This window comes from Dermacentor silvarum, chromosome 6 (genome assembly GCF_013339745.2).
Source record: "Dermacentor silvarum isolate Dsil-2018 chromosome 6, BIME_Dsil_1.4, whole genome shotgun sequence".
Taxonomy (NCBI): Eukaryota; Metazoa; Arthropoda; class Arachnida; order Ixodida; family Ixodidae; genus Dermacentor; species Dermacentor silvarum.
Window position 1 is genome coordinate 157,909,078 of NC_051159.1, and position 27,817 is coordinate 157,936,894.

Consider the following 27,817-nt stretch of genomic DNA (forward strand, 5'->3'; position numbering starts at 1 on the left):
AGTTTCACGCAGTTCGATTTCCCTAGTCGACGGGCATGCAATATGGCAATTCCCTCTGTCGCCGGCTTGATGAGTATCGGCAGGTCGGCATCGCTTATGGAATTGTCTACATCATATACAACACCGGCCGTAGAGGTAGGTTCATCTTGTTTGAAGCAGCGTACGTTGATGTTCTCCAGCACATTGACGTTACTCAAAACGTCTAGCGCGCTGCGGTCCGCGACATATATAGCGAGAATGTTCTTACGGGCGTTGATTCTAACATCTTTGATCTGGCCCGGAGCAAGGGCCTCTAGCGCCACAGATGTAGCCTGACGGTTGAGCCGGTTTATATTGTCGCTCGCATCCACAGGCACGAATAAAATTGTGTGCTCCGATGACTTTCGCGTCGGGATCACAGTAGCCTTACTTGCGGAAGGAGATGTCCTGATGAGTCTTCTCTTTGCTTTGCGCTTTGCTACGGGCACGAAGTCACTGTCATCCGAGGTATCATCACTGGTCGCTGAGTAGATCACAGTGTCCTCGCTGTCAGTGTCACTCGGGTGACTAGACCGCTTCCTGGGCGCGGCCGCTGTTGACGTGGAAGGACCCGGCACCCCTCCAGGTGACTGCACATCCATCGCCGTAGTTATGGGAGCGGCGTCTCCCACAAAGTAGCTTGGAATTCGCAGAGACAGAAAAGCAGCGTTCCATACAACCTTCATTCTCTCAGCCTTTATAATGGACAAAGGCGGTCTCGAAATTGATATTTCAGGGCTTATGAGCGCAATAATTGGCCATGGTGACGCCCAATGGATATAACTTAGCGAGCAATGTACCCTAGAATGATGCATTATATGTAGCCACAATTCGGTAATAAACGTCACCATCTCAGTTATCTATCTCTACACTGCACGCCATTATAGTCTTGCAGCTTAGACTTACTTTTGTCGTGAAGGAAGGCGTATAAATGCCGCATTATAATAATGCTAAAGCGACATTGTGCATGAAGGGACAAGGCTACGAAATTTCAGGGTTTAATGTAGACTTGGATGACGAGCACAATTCGAGACCCCTTGGTAGAACTTTGTCCCGCAGTGGAATTAGAATGATGATGACGATGATGGTTATTCAACACCGGAGAAATTAGTTATTTCGCGCAAGTTCTATTCAACGTTTCTTGAGCCAGCCTTGAGGGACAGTAACTGGGATGGTACATTTACAAAGAAAAAAAAAAACAGCAAAGCGTGTAACACGGCTCCAGGAATGCCACACTGAGCCGCCTGATCAGATTTTCATCGTTTACTTCTTTCTTTTTTTCATTCCAAGACGTAAATAGTGTGTAAGCCAAAATTTCAATATCTATACACCCTACCCATGCATGGTCGTGTCTCTTGTGGCTGCTGAGGCAGTGCTAGCGGTTTTGTTTGCTGTGGTTTTTGAGCTACGCTTCAAGGCATTAAACCTAAAAAACAAGACACCGTTTCGTACCGGTAGGTTCCGGCGGGCATGTGCACATCGATGTCGGCAGAGGGGCGTGCGGGCGTCGGCCCTTCAGAGGCATGCGAGGGGCGCGGTCCTTGCAAAGCGGTCGGTCCGCTTGGCAAAACGAAACGGGCCCGTCACTGCGTGGTGCCGATCAAGCGCGCAGCCTGCCTCCTTCCTTGACGCCGCAAGGCGTCCACCAAGGGCGACGTCGACGGGCGGCAGTGCAGCCGCGCCAGAAAAGAGGAGGAGGTCGTGCCGCTCGGTCGCGTGTTACACAGACTTCGCGCCACCAGCGGTGGGGAGTTGCGTACACCACGCTAGACGTTGCCACTTCTCGGGGAAGAAACGCTACACAGCTCATGAAATCGTCACATTAGACAATATTCAAGTAGTCCTCTGAAATTTACTAATTAAGAGAGAGAAGTGATAAAGGAATGGCAGGGAGTTAACGTTAACCTGGATGAGCCCAGTTGGCTACCGTGAAGTGGCGTAGGAGGAGAGGCGACGAAAATATAAGAACAGAAGATAAGTTCGACATATGCGCGCACACACATGCACTCGCATTTATTGTGCAGTCAGTCACAAGCGGTCATAGTATAGGCTGGTGAGTCTCGATAAAAGCAGCAGCGCTTTAGTACACGATAGTAAATGTTCACGGTTGTCGTGTACCTCGATATTGCTGCCCGAAGTTGCAAACGATAAGGAATATATACAGTGTCAGTGCCGTAGGCTTGAGTTCTTGCTGCTGAAGCAAGACATGCGTACCTGTCTCTCAGGGCTAAATTCATATTTTTGTACATCGTTTTCTCGTGCATTTAAAGATCGAGAGTTAAATAACACCTCCAGCCGTAACGTCCATTGTCGCCTACAAGTACCAGCATGAAGAAAGTAAATAATCTCCTATAGAGATCGCTGGATCACAGGGCTTGTTAATGTGGGGTAATAGAGGGCGTGCCCTGAAAGGCGTTTAGCTCCACTGTCCCTGCACGCAACTAGAGGGGCGGACCAGTCACCCGCGGTGACGGAACGCGACCGCAGTGGTCCATGAAGTAACGCGTGCGCCAATAGTATACATGAGCGAGATTACGGACCCGAAGCGTTTTTTGCACGCCACGGGGCCGTGACCGTCTGTAATTGGAGTCAAGGGGTCGAACTGGCCGCGGAGCTTGCAGCTTGTGTACCGAGCAGCTCGATGGCCTCTCTCAAGCGCCAGTAACGAAAGCTACATTGAAATCCCGAAGACGAAGCCGTGTCGGGGTCTCAGCAGGGTGTGTTTTGTAAACAAGGCAAGGATGAAATGGAGACCTGGTGTGACGCACAAGGTTGGTGTTATTGTTTCATAAGTAAGGATCTAATGAATATATAAAGTGCTGGAGACGCTGCACGGTTGAACGTGAGTGGGACCTGCCATATAATTAAAAGCGAAGAAACAATTTGTGGGGAGAATGTCTCCCTATATAGTCAATACCTAACAAAATTACGGCGATCGTGATGATATTGGTGCTTGTAGCCTCTAACTCAAACTAAGCTAGGTACTTTTGAGTTCCCGCAGGGCGATGTGCAAGGCGCAACAAGCCACTCGCCGAGCATATAGGGTGCCACCTTCAAGCAAGTAAAAAAAAAAAAAAAAAGGATTGTTCGATTTCAGACGGTCAGGCAGACAGACAAAGAACTTTAATCACACACTTTTTTCAAGAACTTTTTTCAGGCGGTCTTGAAATTTCTCAATAATCTTATGGAAACATTCAGTCCAGCAGGAAGCTGACACATCATCCTCCTTGACAAAGAATTGGGAGTGTTGGTCCTAAACTACACAGGTCCCGATTCGTTGCTGTGCATGTGACGAATTTTTCGGATATACAGAGGCCATGTTGTCGGTCGTGGGGCGGAGCGTGCCATCTCATCGTGGCGTAGGTGATGATGGTTTCTAAGGAAAGAAGAGGTGGCGGGTAGAAGGACGTTTTGTTATTGTGTGCACTTTGGCAGGTACCACATATAATTATTATATGCCTGGAAGGAACACTCTCTGGGACGGCCCTGTCTGTCAAATTCCTGTTCAGCAAGAAATCACAAATATACAACTTTTAGTGTATTCTAAAAACAATTTCAACCCAAATAGCCATTTTTATATGTACTACGTCGAGGTCGAGTGCCCATGCAAGAAGTAGTTTTTCAAGTTGGAACATAACCTGAGAATTATGTAAGCAACGCATGGGTGCTTGTAAACGCCACGTTTCACTGTGTAGATCAGTGCGATTACTAACGGCGACTAAATTACATGAAGCACACAACAACCTAAATAACAGTGTGAGATAAATAATTTTATTTCTACTCCTGCATCGTGTCTAAATGACTATGCGCTCAGACCACGCCTCCATACAACAATGATTTTCTGTTTGTTTTTACTGACTGTGACGGTCTATCCTCCGTGTTATCGATTTTAATGCTAAATAGGCATTGCATTCGGGCTCCGACTCTATTCCGTTGCACTACTCCCATTATCTTTCTTCTAGATGCTCATACTGCATAGGTTTTTTTTTTAATGCATAGCGTTTGACATTAAACATTGTTATGATTTTTCTTATTTATGCGCCGACATTCCGCCGACTTTAGACTTGTCATAAGTGATAACCGCGAGTGCAGGAATGAATTTTTTTTAAAATGCTCCTGACGAGGGCACGTCGAACCAAACGTAAGCTACGCTTGACTAAAACAAACCACGCTAAGTTTTACATCAGTCATTTGGGCGAAAGCCCTCGACGTTCCTTTAACTGAGGCAATATGCATACCCCAGACCACCCGTAACGACTGGTCACCACAGCACTATGCAAATTAATTGTCAGTGTGACAAAACTGGAGCATTTCGCTCAAGCTCAGCTAGCGTGTCGCTCGCTCATAGCGCCGGCACACTATCTGGCCCGCTAAAGCACAACACACGGAAAGGCGTAAGTGGAGCGGGTCGCGAATGCGGAGGTTGGCACAACAGGGGGGGACTTCGCGGCACGACACCTCTGCAGTGCTGTTCCGTCACTTTGTCGACGGAACTAGACGGCATGGTCACCGCCGCCAGCTCCCCGAGAAGGAAGAAAACCTACTATTCAGCGACGGCTGAGCTGCGCCCTAACTCCGGGGCTTCGGGAAAAAGCGGAGCAGGTTGCATTGTGCGGGGCATAAGGCGCACCTCGGCTGCACAGCAAGAGCGCGTGCCTGCCTAGCGCTAGAAACACAGTATACGGTGGACTATACGTTACACACGCGTCTCTTTGCAAAGACAATGCGTCTGCTGGGCCGTCGCTTCAGACGCCGCCCCTCGCTCTGTTGTACCACGATTGTAACGGCGAGCCCTTACAAGCGGCGCCGGAGCGTTTCGAGCAGCGCCGAGGGGCCCCGATGCGGGGGTTTCGTGGCGCACCGGAACGGCCGGCGAACGAGCACGGCGATTACGCGGAGCCGTTCGTCGCGCTGACTCGAAAGGAAACAACGTCAGAGTGAAAACAAATACACACAAAAAAACTATAAACGAAATATAGAACCAGAAACAAGATGAACGAAAGAAGGAACGCGACGCTTGCGTACGTGCGTGCGGTTCCGGTGAAGCTGTGCATGTTGGTACACACGGCGCAAACCGGTAATACGGCTTCTGGAGTGGGTAAGGTACGTCACGGAGGCCGGTCCGAGCAGGAAAAAAAAACAATACATATAGGAGTCAGGAGAAGGATTGGCGGGATGAAAACGAAGGATCAGCCAGCGCGAAATAAGCGACCGTACTTCAAAGGCAGCTAGCGATTGGATGGCGAGCTGGTGTTTTGAGCGCGATACGTATAAGGAGTACGTGCTTCTCGTGTGTCAGCGCAGTTTTAACGCAATCTTTAGAAGTTTAGGAGAGCTTTCTTGCTCATTCATTAATACACCAGAGGCGCGGGTGCGCTTGCGAGCACGTATTGCCCTCGAGTCCGACGGGCGGAGCCCGGTATAGTGCTCTTAGATAACAGCAATGTATTTCTTTTATATGTTATGCGCACAGCAAACACACCAGGCAGCAAAAGTAAATGCTTCGTGTATTTCTTTTTTTTTATGCTCTGCTTGGTTCTGAAAATACAGTCACGCGAGTGCTGGCTGGTACAAAGCTAGCTGCCGAAAGATCCCGAGTCAGACTCGTGTCCACAACGAGGTGGTTACGAAACTGCGCGGTCAGCGCGTGACCGCCACGGTGTTAGGCATGGTAAACGTGGCCTCTCGCCAAGGTCTTCTTCGCTGAGTCATCAGCTTTTTTATCCTTTTTTTTCTATTTACTTCCATGTGGGTGTCGTGACTTCGGCTTCAACCCATTTTGCGTCACGCGAGCAACTGTCACGCGAACTACAAACGGATGCAAATGCTGCATTAATATTCCTCTGTTGATTCGCTTTACGTGCAGATAGCGCCGGAGCTGTTAACGCCTTTCTAATCCATCAGAGGCAATAGGAACTACTCAGCCTGAAAGCGTGATCTCGTCACGCAGCTAATAAAACGTGGTATGCTTACAAAGCGCTCAAACGAAGATTCACCAAATGACTTGAAGAGGCTGCGGAGTATTGTCGAACGTGATCTAACACAGGACTTCAGGTGACAAAGACGATATAGAGCAAAGGAGCGAGCCATTTGCAGTGCAACTTTCTAGTGCGCCTTTGTTCCCTCTCCACCTTATCACCCACAAACGTGCGCCAATTTACATCCCTTCCTAAAACAGGCCTGAGCTAAGCCCTTTCCAATAAATATACATTTATCTATACCTGCTAAGTTGAAACAGCTGTCCAGCGCAGATTATTTCGCCTTAGTTACCGTTACCGGTTTATCGCGCTGCTTTTCTTGTTTGACGCATGACAGCAACAAAAGGTTATTGCATTATTTGTCTAGCTCACTGGTCGTGATATTAACCTTAATGTATACTTCTGCACTTTCCAGCCTCTTGAGCACCCTTAATATATCTAAGAGGCGTATTAAATAAGGACGATTAGGGCCAGCACATGCCCGACCGTGCTCTTACATCTGCTAATGAAGTGCTCAGTGCAGGCAATCCCCTTGCAAGCACTGCCTAGTGACTGAACGGAAGTGAGAAGCAAAAGAAGCTTGATAAACAAAAAGACCTGCTAGACACTTAGAAGGAGGTAGAGTAGGGCTCAAGGGACTAACTAGAGAGATTGGAACCAGTACGCCTCCGGTTACTCCATCTCCCTTCTACGCAAAATGGAAATAATAATAAGCTTGCTTAAAAAATAAGCAAACAAAAACACACACACACACAATAACTAAGACACTTCAGCACGCGCGAACACTAACACATCCAAGGATGAACAAAAGAGAAAACAAGGCAAAACATCATAACGAAGGCGAATCACTGTAAGGCACACACATAGACAGGCCTTGCACTTTAGCAAGCATTTATGCATTCGCTTGACACTCGTCATACTGATGAAGAGCGTCAAGCGAACGAATGGTTTGTGTCCGTTTCATATTTACGTATCAGCGTCTTTGTGTGCGTCACCTAAGCAGTGAAGCTTACACCTTATATGAAAATAACACTAAACGCAGCAAAGGAAGGCGGCGAGTATTGTTTGAATACGCTTTCTGAATTTCATCGTTGTTGTTCTTAATAAAGTATGCAGCTGTTAGTCCACGCCAGTCCTAGTATACTTCTATCCCGTGTGTTTATGCCTCTTCTGTGCAGCAAGCAAAAAAGAAAAAAAATCATCCCCAATAACACATTGTATCGCGCCAGTCGGCGCATATCAGCTTCAGCTAAAACTAAAAACGAAAACGCCGTGCTCCATCTTGTTTGGAAATCTGCCAGTAGTATTATATGGCATATCGCTATATAGGGATAGTATGCAGCGCTACCAAGTGAGACCACTCACATAAGAATGCATCCGAAGTATAGAAATAAATGCGTCACTTTAACGACTGCTTAAAAAAATATTCTGCTCACAAAGATTACTTAAAACAGAAACCTTGAAGCGGGTTGCTTCGTAATAAGGTCAGTGAGCAAACCTTCACGAGCAGGGAAAGGTGGCGCACGAAACAAAATAACGTTTAATCAAAATAAAAGCAAACTAAAGAACATATTAGCAGACAGTTAAAAGTGTCAAATGCGAACATCTAAACCAAATGTCAAAACGTGGGCACGATCAAGCTAAACCTGCAGCCCCATACGGGAAGCACGCCGCACACACGTAGTACATTTCGACAGCGGTCCATAGCAATCCCTCTCATTAATTGTTCCATGGGTTGCTTATAAAGCATCAACGATCACGCTATCGTACCAGTGCTTGTGACACCGCGTGAGTGTTCGTACGATAAGCCTGCAGCCGGCGCATGCTCGCAGGCATATCATTATGCAGTGTTGTAGGCGATCCCAACAACCTTTTAGTCTTCTGCGTCGGTTTGCAAGCGATCCTGCGTTAACTTGTCAACTTATGCGCACTTCTTTGTTGTAATCTACTGGACAACGCGGCAGTCGTGCGTTCTTCGGACACAGGTCAGCGTTCGATACACGATATATCGATTGCTACAATGTATCATCTCGGCGTTTTGAATCTTTCACACGCTCTATAGTGGAACAAAATCGGGCACCCAGCTTTATTTCTTTTCGGTCTCCTCGTCTCTTCTCACTCCGTATACATCGCAATACGACTTACAAGAAAGGACGTCCCAAAGAACGACAAAATCGCCATTCGCCGATAATGACATTCACAGTCGCAGACGCGGCAGTCGTCAATACTTTATCTCCCTCTACAAAGTATTTCGTATACCTAACGGCTCTGCAGCAATCGATGGCATTACAGCCCGCGCGCAATCTCAGATGCTTCGGCAGTAAAGCCCCACACTCAACACCGTCAGCAGATACGCCCTCTCCCGCCACTCTGAGCCTCTCCGCACTCCTCCCAAAGCAGAATCTTCAGCGGCGCGCGGTTGCCGCCGTGCCAGTCAGCTCCCGTACATAGCTGCTCGCAAAAGGATCCGTTCCCATTCGTCGCAGCCGGCGCGATCCTGGCCTGGCTCTAGCAGCGTGTTCCTCCACTTCGGCCCGTAAACCGCAAATCTATTTCGATCCGACTCCAGCGCCCTTGAAAGGATTGCCATCGATCCACACGCGCCGTGCTGCCTCACACCGCGCTGTAAGCCCGAACCCATCCGGCCCGGCGTGCCACCCGGAGTCGTCGCTCCACGAAAGCGGACGCCACAATCCACGGTGCGGAACAGAAGCAGCAGCAGCAGCAACAGCGGCAGCCAATTTGTGCATTCCTCCTTCTTCCCCTGCGGCGTCTACAGCATTCGTCTATCTGTATGCGCTTATCTTCACCCTTCCACCTCAATCTATACCTCGCCTCTTCCTCACTCCTGCCCTTCAACCGCTTTCTGTGTACATATCTATCTGCCCCTTCTCCTCCCTGCGATAGAGTATGCGCCCACGTACAGCATTCGCTCTCTTTCATAGCAGCCGCCTCTAATCGAGCGCGGCGGGCCAAAACAAAAGGAAGCGGCGAAAAAAAAAAGAAACGAGATGAAAATGTGGAAAAGGGAGCGAAACGGAAGCCAGAGCTGCCTTCCCCACCTGGTGCCTCCGTCGCTTCTGCTGCCGCCAGACGACGACCCCGACTCCGTGCCCGGATATCTATCTCGCAATCCCATTTGGAGGAGAGCAAGAAAAAAATGAAGTAAAAGGAAAAAGAAAGGAAAAGACGAGGATGAAGAAATCGTAGCGCGCCCACGAACTGTTTTCCCCGCATTGCAAGCGCCGGCTCGCGATGGAGGTGGCGCAGCGGTCGCAGTTGGAGCGGATGCGTCCCGATTTCGGGGCAATGTCGGCGAGGCGACAGCTGGGCACGGACGTGTCGTTCCGCATGCAGAATGCGCGATAGAACTTTCAATGTCGAAAGCTGAACCCGGATGCATGGCCTAATATGTTTCGATATTGGGAAAAAAATGAAAACGTTGTTGAGGTTTGCAACACACGTCATATAGAACAACAAAAAAATAAAAGAGATCCTCGGGCGTGTGCTTGTAAAGAGGGGATGCATATTTATCTGGAGCAACTTGTGGCTCGAATCAATTCCTTACGCACGGAACCGATAACACATGTGAAGTTGTCAGCATTCATCTGATACCTGCAACGGCTAAATCAAGAGCGTGAGACTACGCACCATGCCAACCGTATGTTTCAGAAGCTCCTAAACCACACCTTAACACTGTTCCTGAAAGGTGAGTATTTAAAAGTCAGAAGCTCATCTTTCTTTCTCGTTCAGTCACTCTTTTCTATACGTGCAAGCATGCGTTCGGTGTAACGAGAGAAAATATGTTCCCCACCCATTACAGGCTCTTGCTGCGGACAAGAAACGGGATATCCTCGAATATTGACACGGAGTGCAGAGGTGCACGGAATAAAACGTAGCGACAACGATAGAAAACACACGAGGCGACCGAGAGCACACAGCAAATTAAAAGAACAGAGAGGGGAATCAACTCGGGACATCCAGACGGAGTGGCACTCAAGGCGCGCGAGCACTTCGACCCCGTCTACCCAGCGAGCGCTTCCGTGCGCCTAATAAATGGAGCGGAGGCTGGTCGATGAATCGGTGACAGTGAGTGACAATGACAGAGGCCGCGGTGTCACTCCTTTTCTTCCCGCTTCCCTTGGGGAGCAGGGGCAGACGCAGCCGCTCCCGCGGCGGAGGGCGTGGCGCTGAGAATCCATCAACGGAGTCCTTCTCGCCAAACCCTTCCCTTCCTCCCTTATAGGGGAAACAGTGATGCATCGGTGTCAGGGAGCAGATGTGTTCTGTCTTCCACAATCGGGGGACGACGGTCAGATATTAAAAAATAACATTTTCGAGCAACACGATGAATACCATTAGCATACACCTGAGCTAGCATTATTCTGCAAGCAACTTCGTGCATTTACTTGCATAGTAATCCTAGCTAATATTCTCCATTCTACTACACGAAACTCTGAAGTTTTCTGGGAGGCACTGGTCTCAGCAAGATAGTTCAATCCGGCATGCTGTGTTATGCGCGTAATATTTTTGCGCTCAAAGTGTCGTATGTGATTGTGGGTATCATCCTATTTATGTTCGCATTCAACCGGAGTAACATGCCAGGCAAACCTCAGCAATTTTCAGTAAAAAATCTTTGCCCTTCTGTCTCTCTGCAAGTCAAGAATTTCAGCAGCACTTGCTGGTAGCTAATAAATGCAGCCTTTCATTGAATCATCCGTTGAAACTTCCTGAAACCCCGTCGAAGGTGTTGACTTCTCTGGAGCTCTTGTTCTCATTTGAACAGAAAAGAACAGAAGACACTGTCCAGTGTTTGTAATCTTCTTTACATCCTTGTTCTTCCTGACAATGTTCAAATCAGGGTATGTTAAACCAACAAGTCCAAAATCTATCGCAAACGAGCTCTTGTTGTAGAGCCGTTGCTCTCTGGCCGAGGGTCGTTAGAGTCCACAGCTTACGATAACAGGAGATGTCTCCAAGAAAGTCCTTAAAGCAGAGCAGTGACTGTGAAATCAAACTTCACTGATTGCGTCAACAATATACAAGCACATGTTCCTCAGACGGTGATTATACGTCCGCCAAATATCACTAAGAAAGAAGTGAGTTACGAAGCACTTAAATTTTATTTTTGAAATTGGCTAATCTGAGCTGCCCGAAAATAACCTGTTGATATGGTCAGCATCATGACGCCATTTTCACAAACGTAACTGCACACAAAAATGAGGTATGCTTGTAAGTAACACTAAGCGAAGCTAGGCAAACCATAGATCCTCCAACTAAACGGCTTACTTAGCGCTCTATCGGGGCGTAAATAAGCTTGTGGAGGCTTAACCACTCAGCTATCAGATTTGGCAACAATAGAGGCTGAAGAATAGGCTCAACCTATTGTCGTGGCAGTTTTCTGCGCTAATTTCAGTGAGAGAAAGGCTGTGGACTCCAACGTGTGACGTCGCACGGGTAAGTCGAGAGCGCTTACATATTATACGGGGATTGAGGAATGCCTAGCGTAATTTTTTAAGCATTATTTTAGTAGGGGCGTCAGTCTTATTAGACGACGTCGCAGTCATAACGAAATGGTCACAGCCTCAGCTCACATCACATAAAAAGATATTTTGTTTTAGTTTTTCCTAATTTCTGGTTTTACGCGATCAACACCATATTCACAAACCTTTCGCTTAAAACATCTGGAATCCAAGAGTGCCTTGTGACGCTATATCTGTGGCGGTATGTTGCAATCCAAAGCGGCGCAACGTAAAGACAGGTGGAGTGATGAGAATCGTGGGGTTATGCAAATGAATTGTTCAACTCGAACGCAGCTCTCAGTGAAGCAACGTCAGTGGCGAGCGTCGGGAGAGTTATTGGTCCTGAAGCGAACATAAACCCGCCGATAACATTGATAATGATAGCATCTTCACAGGACTTAAGCGCGAAGGCATCGGCTTGAAACGGAAGCGATGTGTGAAAACATTGTTCTCGTTTATTAAAACGAATAACCGTCACATTAATTGGCATTCGGAGAATTCGTTCAACCAGATGGCCGCTTTTTTGTGGTTCCTTGAGTCCAGACAATTTCGTGAGAAAAACGTTTCTTGGTAGTAAATCTGGCCCTTTTTGCGGACCTGGTCGTTGGCGGTTGGTCGAGGGAGGGGTCAGTTGGAACTGTTGTACAAAATTTTCCCCCCAAGTTCAAGTGCGCGCAGGTGAAGTTGGCTTTCTTGCCATAATGCGCTTGCTGTGAAAAAGAAAAATAATTTACCAAGTTTGTGGCAGTTCGCTTCTAATAAACGCGGACGATATTATTCCCACGCACGATATTAAGTAAGTTATCGGGTATGACATGCCGACACCACGATGTTATTATGAGGCAAACAGTTGAGGCGGACTCGCGATTAATTTTGACCTACCTGGGGTTCGTTCGACGTGCGCATAGTACACGAGTGCTTTCTTGCAGTTCGGCTCCATCAAAATGCAGTAGCCGCGGCTGGAATAGAACCAACCACCTCGAGTTCAGCAGCGCAAAGCCACAGCCACTAAGCTACCGCGGGCAGGTCGCACGACTACCACGGCGGATCTTACGAGGAGAACTGGCACACCATTCCATGAAATACATTTTATTCATGCACGAAGTGTCATCACACATAAATGATTATCGCTGTATCAAAGAGCGCGAAATCAAGAAACATAATTACTGACACTTGACACATCGCTAACAAGGGTGCGCAGTAGAAGTCTAGAAATATTTCATCTCCCAAACACGAACGTTGCAGACCTCAATCCCATCTATCAGGGGTTGCCGAAATGCATTTCGCTCTATGGAAACCTACAGGAAAACTCCATTAATGTACGTGTCCGCCGATCGCGCAACAATATACAAAAAGCGCGGTCAAACGTTCTCGCACGCATATATACGTACGCCTACACACACGCCACTCTGATCTTACCAGGCCGCCACCTACACGGACGAGTTCCTACATCGTTTAGTGGCCGTCATTTTAGCCCCGTGGAGTTGAAAATGGTCCCCGCAGCGACACATGCAGCCGTCAGCGAGCGACACTTCGGCGTCATGCTTCGCCGCCCTTTTTACGGATGAGCAGCGGAGTTCGCGCCACGGGCTGCCATTTTTGTGCACTCTCTTTCTGGCACTCCTATGACATTTAAGCTAAGCATTTTATGCACCACTACCCGACACAGTAGTTCTGAGCATCTCCAGAGCGTGCCTATTAGGCTCTTTCTCTTCTTTTTTTTCAGATTGTACAGACTGCGAAGAGGAAAGGTAAAAGTAAAGTGCAGATGGTACGTGCGCGTTTAGCGGGGGGAATAAATAAAATTGTGACATTAAAGTTGATTTCGTTAATAGTGATACAGAGAACTCGGTGTCGTAAGGCTCGCCACCTTGCAGTTTCAGGCTCAATAAGTAAGTCCACGTCGAAGGTATGAGGTTCCGAAAATATTTTGCTCAGAATCATGATTCCTATGTAGGCGAAAATATGTGGTAACAAAAAACGATGCATCTTTTAAACAATCGATGGTCATAGACACCATCGAAATATCTCGCACAGAAGCGGTCGTAGATGCACCGGTTCATTCTATTCTCAACGACGACGCCGAGGTGGCATTCTTGTGCAGAAGGAACGAAAGCTGGCACTGCACGTAGCACTGTTTCGATCCGCGGGAGATATACGTATACGCTGCATGCGACTGCAGTACGTAAGCATGGAAAACAAGCATAGCACACGCATGCAAACAGGTCGTCTGGACGTTTATTTTATATGTCGACGTATAACACTACCCGTTCTCATCGTCCCCTCTCAAATCCTTCCTTTTCTCCATACCACTTCCCTACCTCAGCCCAACCTCCTTGTTTTTACAGGAACATTAATTTATCTCTCTCTCTTGTGCAAAGATTTTCGTAAACAAAGCTTTTTTTTTATTGCGTTAGTTTGCCTTACGGCATCAAAAGGAAGTGTTACGGATAATTGTGAAGCTCTGTCTCATGCATAAAGTTCAATAAGGAGCGGTGATGAGGGCCAAAACAAAAGCTTCTTGCACACAGTCTTTCTGTTATCCTTTTCCTGCCCGTTTCAGTGGTTCATAAACCTTCACAGACACATTTCCGACAAGACAAACTCATTTATCAAGGCGAACGTTATACTTAACTAAGGGCTTATGTTCTTCCTTTTCATTATTATTTTTTTAACAGGGCATAGTTATTCCACAAGCATAATGGCAGAGAAGAACTGGAACAGCGTACAACACGACTGCGGTGAGTGGTCGAAGATCGCTAGCACTGCATACGAAGCAGGCAGCAAAAGGAAAATTTGGTTCAACGCAGTTGCGCCGAAAGCGAAACGAACGGTTGTATCTTCGATTGGTGCTGCAGGCCAATTTATACTCACCGACTGATTTAATGCCATACAGAGCTGTCAAACGATACGTAATGCTAAAGCCTGTTTGTCACGCGGTTCTAGCGGCAATTTCCTATACAGGGGCCACTTCCATCTCTTCCAGCAGATGCCTATGATGATGCGCCGTGCGTCATACAACTACACTCGTTTCGCCTAAAATTTCGTATCACGTTGGAAGGTGGAGCCCGCGTACGCCAAACAGCGTAGCTCGAATTAAGTAGTCCTTTGTGCGTAAAAAGGTGCGTAATTAGCTGCAGCCTTCGCTATACTGCATTGCTGGCCCAGACCAGCTCAGTGGCCTCAGCCAATCCCGAGCCATGATTTCGTGAGACAGCTTCCTAATTTCGACCTCTGATTGGCTGTCGACGACTTCGGCGTTCACAGCGCTGCACGGATTTAAGAGGGATAGCCCGAAGAGGTGGGCATTTGCAGAGAAGACGTCCGGGGGCCGTCACTTTGAACGCCCGAGTCCGAAGTCAATGGAAACGAGAGCCGCGCTTTGCCAGCCCGTCCCGCTCCCTATCGATGGCGGCGGGGGAACCTGTCTTCCCTCTCATCTCTCTTCTTGGTCTCCATTAGCCCGCGAGACAGGCTTTATTTTCTTCGGCCACTCAATTTGGATCGCGGTTGAGAGCTCGGCACCGGCTCCCGCTCTCTCCAGCGGCTCTTTACTCGACGAAACCAAGATCGGCAGAGGCCATTCTCTAAAGAGACCACGTACCTTCTTTCGATTACACGTCGTACACACTGTCAGCCGCAGTCGTCTGTATTGTATGTATATAGTTTTATTTTTCTCCTTCTCTTACCCTCAGCTAGCGCTGCAGCAGACCTTCGCTGTTACCGTTCCTTTAACAGCCCTGGTGAGCTCATACAGAGCTCTCCAACGCTCTCTACTGCCGGACAGTATCCGGCTTTCGACGAGTGCCAACCGAAGCAATGCACGTGGACTGTGCCTCTTACCCCCGCTTAAGAGCACCTAGCGGAGGGTTTCTTAAGCGTTAGAGTATAGTTAGCTCGCACGGCTCCATTAGGCATCGCTCTTAACCCTCTGTCTTCCTACGTACTCTCTGCATTCTTCTTTGGGACTTTAAGCCGGTTCCATTATTGTTAACTCTCCCTTTTCTCTTCTGCCCTCAATATCAGTTTTGATCTTTCCACTAACGAGACCGTAGACGTAAGCTAACTACGTGGGCCCACCTTCGACCAAACAGTCCGTGGACAGTGAGGCGACCCCGATTACTTTTCTGATCTTTCACGGGACCTGCAGGATACGCTCGGTGCAAAATTACGCTTAACGGTGGAAAAAAAAAAAAAAGTCCTTTCAGGTAGCCCTGAAAAATATTACATGGGCAGAGTATAGCACGAAAAGAACAAAAAAGATGAGAACAAAACGAAAGGTGCTCAAACATTGTACATTCTTTTACGGGGGAGATAGGTCAACTGGATGAAGTAAAACATAACATAGAACGACTTTGCTTTTCGCTAACGTATCGGACTACGAATAGCTGGTTAGCTTGGCGCACAGTGCTAACAGATAGAAGAACATGGTTTACACACGCACCTGTAAACTGACAAATATCAATGTGCTCGAGAGAACGTCAATAGCTGCAATTCTTTATGTCGTACATACAGTTCCTTAACTAAACGACCCGAACCACTCATAATATTTCGAATTCATGATGGCCAATGCCAGTTGCACTCGTAGGAAAGTGAGACGACAGGAACATTGCCTAAGGGTGACTCTAGCCGTGATATTTACCACTAATAAATATCCGTTTTCGTAGAAATACCTTAAAATCAAGTTAAAGAAAGAAGACTTAGTTAAAGAAAGAAGACTTCGCCAATGTAAACTTAATGCTGCTCCTTAGTGCTTTATAAAGCTATTTAGAACAGAGCTGATATAGTTTGAGTAATTGAATGTCATTCACGCTTATCAAAGCCTCCAATCAGTATTTCTGCAAGAACTGCATTCATGTAACAAATATAAAATTTACGTCTAGTTCGGTACGTGAATGAATGGATGAATGAATGATTTAATAATTAATTTTATTTTGGATTTAATTCAACGTTTGGTCATTTTTGTAACCTGTTCCTGGACAAACCATAATTTTTCACTTTTGTTTGTTTATGCAGCTGCAGCATGATACTTTTTGATGCAAGGCTTCCATGCGGGACTTGGTGCAGTGTCTGCCTGTTAACCTGAATCAAAATGCTTTGAACCCTCCCGATGTGTTCTTGCCGTTATTGTTTTGCAAGATACTTGACCGTTGATGGAATGTAAGAAGCTTAGGCATTTTTTCTTCCGTACAGTCCGCAGCGAATGTGTAGTTTGCACTTAACGTCGCTAGTTGCTTTCACAAAGATTATTTTTATGCTATAACATGCTCCCTTCCCTCTCTTACAGATCTTGGAAACCTACGAGGAGAATTTTGACCAAGCTAACCAGTTGCCCGTATAAAACTGCACGTCCATGGAAGAAAACTTCGTCATGGGAAGGTGCCCTAGATCTGAAGCACGCGTCAGCGCTAGGCGTGCAAGGGCGTCAGCTTTCTCGTTTCCATCAATTCCTACGTGTGATGGTATCCACTGGAATCTTATATTAAATCCTTTGCTTGTTAGATCGTTAATCAGTGCCAGAGATTGCCTTGTAAATTTCTCTAGAGGTAGGCCACGATGCAATCTCTGTAACGCTGACTTGGAATCCGTCAGCACCACGACATCTCGTGCAGAGAAGGCCCGTAGTTTCCGCAAAGCCGCGGTGATTGCGGCGCTTTCTACTGTTGTAGAGGAAACTACGCGATCCAGTCGGCCAGACCATGACACATCAAGGGATGGTATGCAGAATGCCGCTGCACAGCTATCTGTTTGTGCGCACACCGAGCCGTCTGTGTAAACTTGTAAGTGGCGTTGAAATGCTGTGCTCAAGTGTTCCAGCACAATAAACTTTGCTTCTGCAGATGAAATGGTGCGTTTCTCCGGTAGGTGGGGTACACTGAGGCTGCAGGTAACGTCCGAAAAAGACCATGGCGGGTCAAGGCGACTGCGTTTAGGCCATTCCAATCCTAAACATTGGAAAGTGTTCAGCGCCGCATGGAAATGTGAGCGAGTTCTTGCTCTTAGCCGCCGGAGAAGCGCCGTGCCTGCGCGGGACTCGAATGTGTAGTTTGCACTTAACGTCGCTAGTTGCTTTCACAAAGATTATTTTTATGCTATAACATACTCCCTTCCCTCTCTTACAGATCGTGGAAACCTACGAGGAGAATTTGGACCAAGCTAACCAGTTCCCGGTATAAAACTGCACGTTCATGGAAAAAAACTTCGTCATGGGAAGGTGCCCTAGATCTGAAGCACGCGTCAGGCTGGCAGGGTGACAAACGTTTCATTTGTACGTCTAAATGACAAACGTGAAAACGTTGTCAGGCATGGGCGTTGGCCGAAGAGCCAGCTACAAGTCTTGCCAATGACCACAAAAACGAGAAGTGAAGCAGACAGCGACCACTAATAAAAAAATAATAATGAATAGAGAGACACTGGAAGGAAGAAAATAACAAAGAAACACATGCCAGCTGTTCTGCGCTATCGTAAATCTCAAGAAATAAGATGAACCAGTGCTGTCATTATTTTAGATGAAAAGATACGCAACAGCGGAAATGAAATGGACCGGTTCAGGAAGAAGCTGGAGAACCGAGCGTGGAAAGCAACCGGATTTGACAACGGAGTTCGCTTCCTGCGTCTGTTCTCGTTTGGAATGAGGACGTCGAAACTGGAGAAGCGGAAAATTAATACGCCAGCTGCTACAGAGAATCCTGACAACGGGCGGCGTCGGATGGCGAAGCACGCTCTCCCTTGTTGGCCAGAAAGTGCACCGATGGCGTTGTTTACGTCAATACCCGTTGTCGTCGTCGTTTCAGAACAAAGAAACGGTTTTCATAAGAGCACGATAGGGCAATTGGCTTCTCACCCATTAAGCGGTATTCTGATGTCAGTTCACCGACATGGTGGCCGCATGCCGACTGACCTGTGTGCGTCCACAAGACGCAGCTCGACAAGAATGATTCATGCACGACTTTATTAGCAGTCATTATGATAATCCTGAACGGAAGATAATGCATACCTTATTTCGCTGTGAATTGTAGGTATGCATAAATAGACGCGCTCGCCTAGAGGTGATTTTACGTGGAAACACTATTAAAAAAGGGAATAGTTCGATTTCAAGGAAATATGCCATTTCATAAACACGCAAACAGGACAGTAAGTTCTGAAACTACTAATAGTTCTTCTAAACATTGCGTCAGCTTCGCCGCAAATGTCGGGCTTCCACGGCTTTTAGAGCCCCGATTACTTTTCATCCTTTACTTTATTGACCTGTCATTAGTTGTACCCTGCACGATAGAGATACCTTATCTTTCTGAACAAAGCCTTTCAAACAGGACTGTGGATGTGCAGGTGAAACTTTCTTCTATACTGTCTGGGTATAACCCACGGGAATGGTCGTGCAGCTCCGAGTCGTTCTCGTTGTAGCGGCGCGCCTCCAAGCAAAGCATACCGCACTGGATCACACCATCCCTTCAGTCCTCACTTTGTTTACTTGAAGCGGTTACGAAAACGAGTTCTCCAAAAGGTACCACAGGTGTGGCTGCGGGCTCGCCCATCCGTCCCTGCTCAAAACGATCGACACAGCCTAACAGCCAAACTACGACGCAAACCATATAAGGCCAGCAAGACGGCTCTGCGCGACGTGCCGTTCATCCACAGAGTTACCATCACCCCATTTCCCCATCCCCCCCCCCCCCCCCCCCGCAAACATACCCAAGCGCAGTGTGGCGCTTAGGGTCATTCCAATAACGGCTCGTCACGCTCGTTAAATGGCGACGACCACGACACCTCGAAACAGCGCTAGCGGCGCCGCAAAACAAATGTAATAGCGGAGCATGGCGCCGCGAGTACCGTCCATAAACATTCCTCGCACCCTTCGCCCTTACTCAGCCCCCTCTCTCTCTTCCACCCCTGTGTCCGGCAGTTTCAGTGCCGCTCTGCGCACTGCAATCATTCTTTCTGCGTGCCTCATTATCCGCGCTGTGCGTCTCCTCGATTTCCCCATTCTTTCCTCCGGGTACAACACGTACGTGGCGCTCGCTCCGCAGTCACTTCCTCGTTTAATCGTGTTCCCTCACTGCGTACGACACATGTGCCGAGTGTGGCCGAGCGAATCTTCATTTATTTTCTTCCCTGCACCGCGGTACCTTTCAATTCGTTCCCATTTCCCTCTAACAAGTTAACGTCCGTTCATTCCCTGCCTTTCTCTCTCTCGTCCTCCCTATAGTATATCACGGCAGCCGTCGTCGTCGTCATTGCTGCGTGCCCGTATGGACGGCGCCGAGTAATTTCTCCGTACAGCTACGCCAATTTGACCCTTTCCCAGCACCTGAACCCGATCTCTCTTTCCTCTATGCTCGTCGGGTAAAGCGCGCGAACGCACTGTCCGGTGAATCGAAAGCGAAGAAGAAAGAAAACGAAGTGCATGCCCCGCAAAAAGGGAGGGGCGTCGCACGAAGCGGTTGCCGACGGGTCCTTTCGAAATAATGAAGCCCATCAGACGCGCACGTCTGCCGTCCCTCGGTGACGGCCGCCGCGGGCCGTCGGCAAATAACGAAAAGTAGACCGTTGGATCCAGGCAAGCGGACTGTCCAGCAGCAGGGAACGCACGCCGCCAACGTGCACAGAGGGCAAGGGAAGCGGCGGTTGCGATCGGCCTACAGGCCTAAACGCCGGTGGCCTATAGTGGTTTGCTCCGCGGTGGCTTTTGCCGGAGGCTCCAGAAAGATGGCAAACACCGGGCTTGGTCAATAGCCGCGTCTTGCGATGGGAGGTGGGCGGCTACCACCACCACGCCCCATGCGGAGAGAAGCTTTGTCTCGCAATGTTGTCCTTTGATTCCGAGGATGCAATCGCATCTGCTTTTTTGCAAGACTACCGTTGGCTTTCTTGTATATAGAGTGAGGGATGATAACGGTGACGCTTTCTGGATGATTATAGGGCGCTAGGTGCTCGGTGCTCAGGAGTACGAGTATGACGATGGTAAATATAAGCTCCGTGACTTGTTTAAGTACAGCAATTGTTTGAGAATACAAAGTGTGTACTGAGACTTTCGAGGTGCTGGTGTCATCATGACATCCATACACACGCATACATCAGAGTACAGACTGCTAAGTTCTTGTCCATGGGCAACAAGATAAGAAATATTTAGATACTGCAGAAGTAATGACAAGCGAATCAGAAACGGCAGCAAGCCCGGCTGATAGACCACCTTTGCTGCATAAATTAAAATGTTAACGAACACAGACCGCGCATCTTATCTCGTGGTCTTTAAAAAGCATGACGAATAAAGATTACACCGATTGATGCAATAATGCTAATAACAACGCTATTCATTTCCGCCACTATAGCACCGTGCAGAATTGTGAAGACTTATATCCCGGTGACCTAGCTTCATTCCGAATTTACCTCTTGTAGAATTACCTGACTTGAACAGGCGTCGCTACAAAGGACGATTATCAACCGACGAAACATTTAACTAGCAGAACGACATATTGCACTGAGCGATGGCGTGCTCAGTAGCTATAACTCAACTATTGCTTGGAGCAGAAGCTGTAAGGGTTGGATGTGCTTATTAGTTGCGTAGGGTTTTTGTCTTATTGTGAAGTACTTGTTCAACCAGCGAGAAAGCATGGTCGCCGGAGCCACCGGCTTACACGCCTAAGCTTGCACAAGAAGCCGACGGCACGGGCGGTTTAAATACTGTGCTTACACTCAAAGAAGCCCGACTGAGAACAAAAGGACGCCGATCGGCCAGCAGTCGGCACGACGCCCGCACCACCGAACAACAAACCTTCGCTTCACACTCCAAGGCAAAGAGGGGGTGATAGAGAAGCTAATGAAGAAGGGGGGTAAACTCTCCGCTAAAGCTATGCGCTACGCGGCGAACGGTCGTTCCAGACTGGCGGCCCACCTGGCCTCGAAAGCCGCAGAGCCTCACGAGCGGATAGAGTGGCGACCCCCCTCTCTCTTTCGAGCTCGTTAGCGAATCTGCACACAAACAGCCGGAGCAAAACCCGCTGCCTCGCGGCCGGTTCTCACGGCTCGGCGACCGCCGCAGTCATCGCCGCTGCCTCACTGGTCGACAGGCAACACTTCTTCCTGAGGAAGCGGTGCCGTTTGTGAGCAGGAGCGAGACCTCGGTGTTTTTGCGCAGGCCCTCGAGGGCCGCGTGCTTTCGCCGATGACGGCACGGTTCCGTTCGATGTATCGGCGTCGTCGAAACGCTGGGCCCAGCTGCTGCGTCATAATTACTGCCTCTCTCTGTGCCAACTGCCACTGTGTCCACTGTGTTTGGGCGCTCGCGTGAGCTGTCCGGTGCAGCGTTTTCTTGCTCTTTCAAAGGAAAGTCAGTTACGTCCAGGTTTAGCATTCTCCGCAGACATCAAGCCTTCTGCGCTACACTCACGGAAACCTCCAGTTTTTCTTCATAGCGCTTTGCATTGTTTATTTTGCACTGTGGAATGTAAGTTATTACTGCTGCCGACATGAATAAAGCCGTATAGCACCTGCCAATTGGGGCACAATGACATAAGTATACAACAGGACTACAGATGTTGCTGAAATGTGTACGGGCTCTGTTATATGCTTTGTTCGGGGAAAAATAAGAAAGGATGAAAGATGCAAGACCACTTGGAGCAGCTGCAGCAAACTGCAACTGAAAATAGCTAAAAGTAATAGGATTTTTAATAGAATCCTTCGTTTTTGTTAACGTTCGGCATGAAAGTACACTACGCACCAAATTCAACTATAAGCTCAAGTAACCACAGACACTGTTCCCTACAAAAACAGTGTAGACACAGAGCTGAATTCAGGCAAAACCCATTTACAGCACTCGTATCAGTGCACGCAGTGCAATAAACACGTCGATCAATATTTGAGAGCAAGGGCAAAATTTTTAAAAAGAAGTAGACCTCCATCTGCCGGCAATTTTCTTCAAACCGGACACGCGTGTTCTTATTTTTTGCTTTTCTTTTTCTTTCCCTGACAAGCAATAGAGCACAAACTAATAGGCGAGCTCTGTATACTCAGAACTCAAGGGAAGAAGATACTCTGACGCGGAGAGACCCAAGGCGCCAGGCCAAGCGCATTCGCTTGATCGAGTATTGAAGTTACCGAACTGACGCCAATCGTAGCTTCTATTCCAGGGCAGCATAACTGTGAAGCAGTACTGTTCAAGTGCACGCTGGTATTTCACAAACTCATAGACTTTCATTATCGCTACTGGCCGCACATGCCGCGCGATTAAGCGGAACCTTGCTCTCGATTATAGACGCAACCACCAGCTGCCTATAATCACTTCCCGTTCCCAGGCGCGCGCCGCGCACACTCGGAAAGATGGAGAGAGAGAGAGAGACAGAAATCGTGCAATCCCCGATGCGCACCTTGGAGCACTGATACGTGCATACCCGAGGGAAAGGGACAACGCAGCCTTGGTTTCACGGCTTCCACATGGCAAGCCGCGCGGCGGGTGCCATTGCAGCGGAGGTCACATTCCGCGTCTCGAGTGTTTCCGTGCGATTCCCGTGACATCGGCGTCGTTGCAGGCGCGTAGCACAACGTGTCGCGCACGCGCATTCATGCCGCGAGCGTCTGAAAGTGAAAATGGTGAAGGTCGCGCACAGATGACGCATTGTTCTCAGCAGCGTAGCTCTGTCGGGAAAGCGAAGGCGAAAAAAGAAAAATGTTGTTTCTCACGTCTCCTTGGCGATGCACCGTACAGGCGGCAGCCTGCTTGACGTTGTCCTGTATGATCAAGCACTGTGACGATGATTCGTTTTTGGTGTAATGGTACCGCAAAAAGCAGACAAATACAGTAGACACGGTGAGCACAAGCGCAGTGTTCACCACGATTACGTTCCCCGACTTCGTTTACTTTCTGTCACAGCATTACATCTGAAATGAGTTCATACCAACTAGCGTTACTCTCAGTGAACCTTGAGACGCCATCACGGAATTCCCGCAAGAAGTGCACGAAAAGCACAATGCGTATGAGGCTGCGAGACTCTGAAATATGTTACTTGCAAAGTACAGGGCACTAAGGTACATAATGCAAAGTCCCATGATTTCCGGAAATGCAATCAGTTGAGTGCTAGTGTCACAGTCAAAATGGCTGAGATTTGGTGCACGATGACGTGTCTCCATTTATTATTCATTCATTAGGTTACTTATCAATGACATGACAACAGTAAGCCACGGTCAAGGTCGACGGCCGAATTTGTTTGTTTATCTTATACCTATACAGTAGTCTATCAGCTGCAAAAACGTGCGTTATACGTGTTTTTTAATGTGAGATCCCGCGCTTACCTTCATCCAACCATTTGACGACTTCTAATGTACAATGCACATACTATTTGCATAGCATGCATCATAGTGTGCATAAGCGGACTCTAGCCAATGGTAACAGCGATAGCGATATAAGAAGGCGCCGCAGATGAATGACCAACAAACATCTCCAACATAAAGGTAAATGTGACTGGTACTTTGAATATACCGAAAAGAAAAGATGTCAGCATAACAAATAATAGAGGCAAGTACGGTCTAGAAGACAATGTAAAGGTAAAGGACTTGCTGTGACGTCACATTGAAATTCCTCGCACAGTTGGGTAATTCTGGCACCATTTGGCGTTGTTTAGCTAGCCATTTCGTAATGATTAGCTAGCCCTTTCGTACTGCCGTTATCAGATGAACGACAAGTATGTCCCTGGAAACTTTAAACTACCTTTAGTTCCCCTGAGAAAAATGACAACTAAAGAACATCGTGACATTTGTGTCGCGGCTAAGAAATTGCTTTGGTGCAATTTCTTAGCCGCGACACTTTCTTTGGTGCAAAAACAAAATAGGAACGAAAGCAAAAAAAAATTTATTTCTTTACGTTATGGTGTTATTAAATTGTAGAATTGTTTTTTTTTTATTGTTCCAGTATATACACAAGCATTCCTAACATAATTCTTCAGAATCGCCTTATTTACTTGTTTTCTGTTGGTCACGCACTACGCACGATGTTAACGAGTTCGTGAAAAGTCGAATACTAGAGCATGCGAATTTATTCAAGCAAATCATGCGTACCACACTGTGCGTTCAACAGCAAAGCTGACAGATTTTGTTATATAAATGCGGGAAAAGCGGTACCCAGCAGTCCCTGACTAAAACTAACGTTAAAGAATAGAACACAAAGATTGATCCATGCATAGGCTTTCCCAGCGACCGCCAGACTTCACAAGAAAAGCACAATTTCACGCCTTTTCGTTTCTTGTACAGAACGGCTGAAGCATTCCGGCGAAAGCGCTCTTCACAGCCTACAGCGTCTCCCATTTTCCTCCCAAAACAACGACTGTTTTCTAGATACGGCTTCCATACGCGAAATGAGGCGCGACTTACGTGTTTATGTTAGGTTTTGCGTAGGTTGTCTCGCGACAAAGAGGTTCTGCGTGTCACATGGCTTACATTGTTCCTGCCCGAACTGGTTTTCTATGCGCATCGCAAAACAACTGCAACGCCAATACTTTCGGCGTACGGAAAGGCAGACGTGCAGATCAAGGACACAAACAGAACGAGAAGGACAACGCGAGGACAACGTAAACGCCGTTCTGCGTCTCGTTCTACTCGTGTAGGCGTTTTGCAATTCCGTACCATGAATCCCTAGCAGCATGCTCAACATCCAGTCATTACCTTCCATGAGACGGGAATCTCAATAAGGAAGATAATAAAAAGAAGTATCGGTTGGGTTGCTTTGTTTGTTATACAAATGAGAGCAGGAACTTACATACGGGTTGTCGAAAGCACCTCAAATATATGCTATCGTTATGCGCTGAATGAAAGACAGAAACAAAAGAACGTAATTTCACAAGTAAAATCCAGCTTTCATTATTCGCTGCGCGACGCCGACGAAAGGGATCACAGAAGCGCGACGGAATGTGTCTGCTCCTCAAAGCATAAAGTTCGCGTTTTATTTCGCGTCTGCTGGGCCGCATTTTTGTGCAGAATAAGAATGCAAGACAGCATTCGCCCTAGTTGTCCTGACGGCCCAATGAAAGGAACAATACGGCTGCAACATTTCGCTGGGACGCATCGTGTAATCTGTTCGTTTGCTATTCAGAAAAAAAAAACATCGACTTATGCCAATCTCTTTCATTACAATGAGTATAACAATTCGGCGTTTCAGTTTCTTGTTCATTTGAAAACCAGTAAAACAATTCTGGCGCATGTTTTTTTTTCTTTCTCTTTCCAATCGCTTAGGAAAGGGAGAGAGAGAGAGAAGGTAGGAGGCGAAGAATCATTAAACAATAAACAAAACGTAGCCGAAACGACGAAGTTAGATGAGTCAGGGTGCCCTACAAGCTGAAGAGAAAAAAAACCGAAGGCGCGTAACGCATTCCGCAGTTCGTGCACGGGCGTCATGTAGACGCCGGTCGGAAACAACAAGTACTCCATCAAGCAGCGTGTGCTTGTAAGGACGACGAGTGCGTTGCGAGGTAGCGCATATGTCACTTTGCAGCGTGAAAAAAAGGTGCGCGTTCATGAGTGCCATTTCGCGACGAGCGTGCGAAAATGTCGCCGAGGATAACAAGGCACTTCAGGGAAATTCTTGACTTATCGCACTTTTTCTAACAAGGAATCCACACAAGACGCAGAGAAAAATATTTATGTGTACCTAACATGCGCCAGTATTTTATCCACGCCAGTGAACATACCGTAACTGCTCGACTCAAAAAAAAAATTACGGGCAGCTTCACACTAGTGGTGCGAAGACTGGGCAAACAGCGAAGCTGGCAACCCCACCACCTTTATCTCGGTTCGGCCAATTTTTTGCGAGGTTGTGCTTCGAGACTCGGCCACGTTTTGCGCCAGATCACTCCGGAATCATCGAAAGCCCAAGGAGCAACGAACACTCGGTCATTAAAGTATCTGGACGCTTCTGGACGCTCAAACGCTTTAGCTCGGTTTCGCGGGCTCGTAATAACTCCGGATCTTCTGCGAATCGTCGACGTTTCGCCGCCGCTTCGGGGGCGCGATACTCGGGATCGGACCGAAGTCGCCTCACTCGCTCTCGAGTAGCGGCGCGGCGGCTTTCGCGCCACGCTTCCTCTTCATCGGGAGTGACGCTCTTCTTCGGCCGCCACATCTTCGCGGCGATGTGCTCAGCGCTGAGACGGCGGGGCTTTTGCGTCGCCGCGGCGGCGACGCGGAGCCATATATGCTGTGGGTCGGCGCAGTGACGTCACGGTTTAGCTCAGCCTCTGCACAGCCGCGACAACCACTCCGCATGGCGCGGTGACGTCATGGCTCGGCAAAGCTAAGGCAAAGCGATGCAGCGCGCGCGATGACATCACGGCTCACGCAGCTGAGGCGAGGCTCGGCCCCGTGGGCTCGGCGCGGTCGGCGCAGCTGGCACGAAGCGTTGCTAGGCGACGCATGGTGACGTCATCGCCAGGTGGAGGTTTTCCGGCGTACACTCGACGGACCATCCGCGATCTTAAACAGCTTCGCTGTTCTCAGAGGTATATGCCATTGCACTTAGACCCATTCTGCACGACCTCCAGGATCGGCTCACATTTCCGGTCTATATGCTACGCGGCGCAACGAAGAGCTTAAACAGCTCCGCTGTTAAAACTGCATTGTTGTTGTTTCATGCCCATGACTACAAAAGTGCTGGAAGGCGCTGACGATGTGTGTAAATGAAATTCTCTTTTTCTTTCTTTCTTTTTTTTTATCTCAAAGGGAGGAAGATGTGTAAGCGTGGTTTTATTTTATTTGTTTTTCTGCTTAGGTTCGGGTTGGGATTAAATTTCATAAAACACGGTATTCTTCAAATCCTGCTTTTGCAGCCTTTCTCTGCACTGAGATGTAGTATTAAGGGGGTGTTAACGATGTCTATTGCGGAATAACTACGCGCTTCGTTTACACCCGTCCTCCCGCTTTCTCAGTAGTAACTATAATAATAGCGACCCTGCACAGCTTTGTTCCACAACAGTTGCCGTACGCCTGCAACCTAGAAAAATACATTTTTTTTTCGCAACTCGGACTTTCATGATCTATTTAGGGAATGTTTTCGGCAACAATTCTTCAGAATGGACGGGAAAATCGGTGCCTGACGATTGAATTGTAACTTCGCTATCTGCAACACGCCTGCTCCCTACCTTCAAAACGCACCCGCACTTGGACCGCACGTTTCCTGCGAAGGCCTTCATACCCGAAGCTTTGCAGCGGTGGGCAAGTGGCTTTTGCTGGAGCTAACAAAAGATGTCGGCGCCGCCGATCAATGTCACGAGCTAGTGAGCGCGTCAGGACCGCTTGGCAATAATATTTGGATCAACTCAT

General features: G+C 47.9%; 1 protein-coding gene and 1 long non-coding RNA gene across 4 annotated transcripts in view; both read right to left on the reverse strand.

Moving 5' to 3' along the window:
* LOC119456291 (hemicentin-2-like) overlaps nucleotides 1-27,817 on the reverse strand; it is a 346,474-nt gene that overhangs the window by 292,704 nt on the left and 25,953 nt on the right. For 2 of the 3 annotated variants that reach the window (XM_049669707.1, XM_049669708.1), the window contains exon 1: nucleotides 22,882-22,918. The exons of the other annotated variant lie outside the window; for it this stretch is intronic. In XM_049669707.1, the coding sequence (XP_049525664.1) occupies nucleotides 22,882-22,903 (22 nt within the window). In that variant the 5' untranslated portion in view covers nucleotides 22,904-22,918. Of the gene's footprint in view, nucleotides 1-22,881; nucleotides 22,919-27,817 lie in introns of those variants that run through there. 3 annotated transcript variants of the gene reach the window in all.
* LOC125946432 (uncharacterized) lies at nucleotides 3,185-8,717 on the reverse strand. The gene is made up of 2 exons (XR_007467584.1): nucleotides 7,070-8,717; nucleotides 3,185-3,394 (listed from the first exon to the last, which is right to left on the reverse strand). It is a non-coding gene; the product is annotated as an uncharacterized LOC125946432 (long non-coding RNA).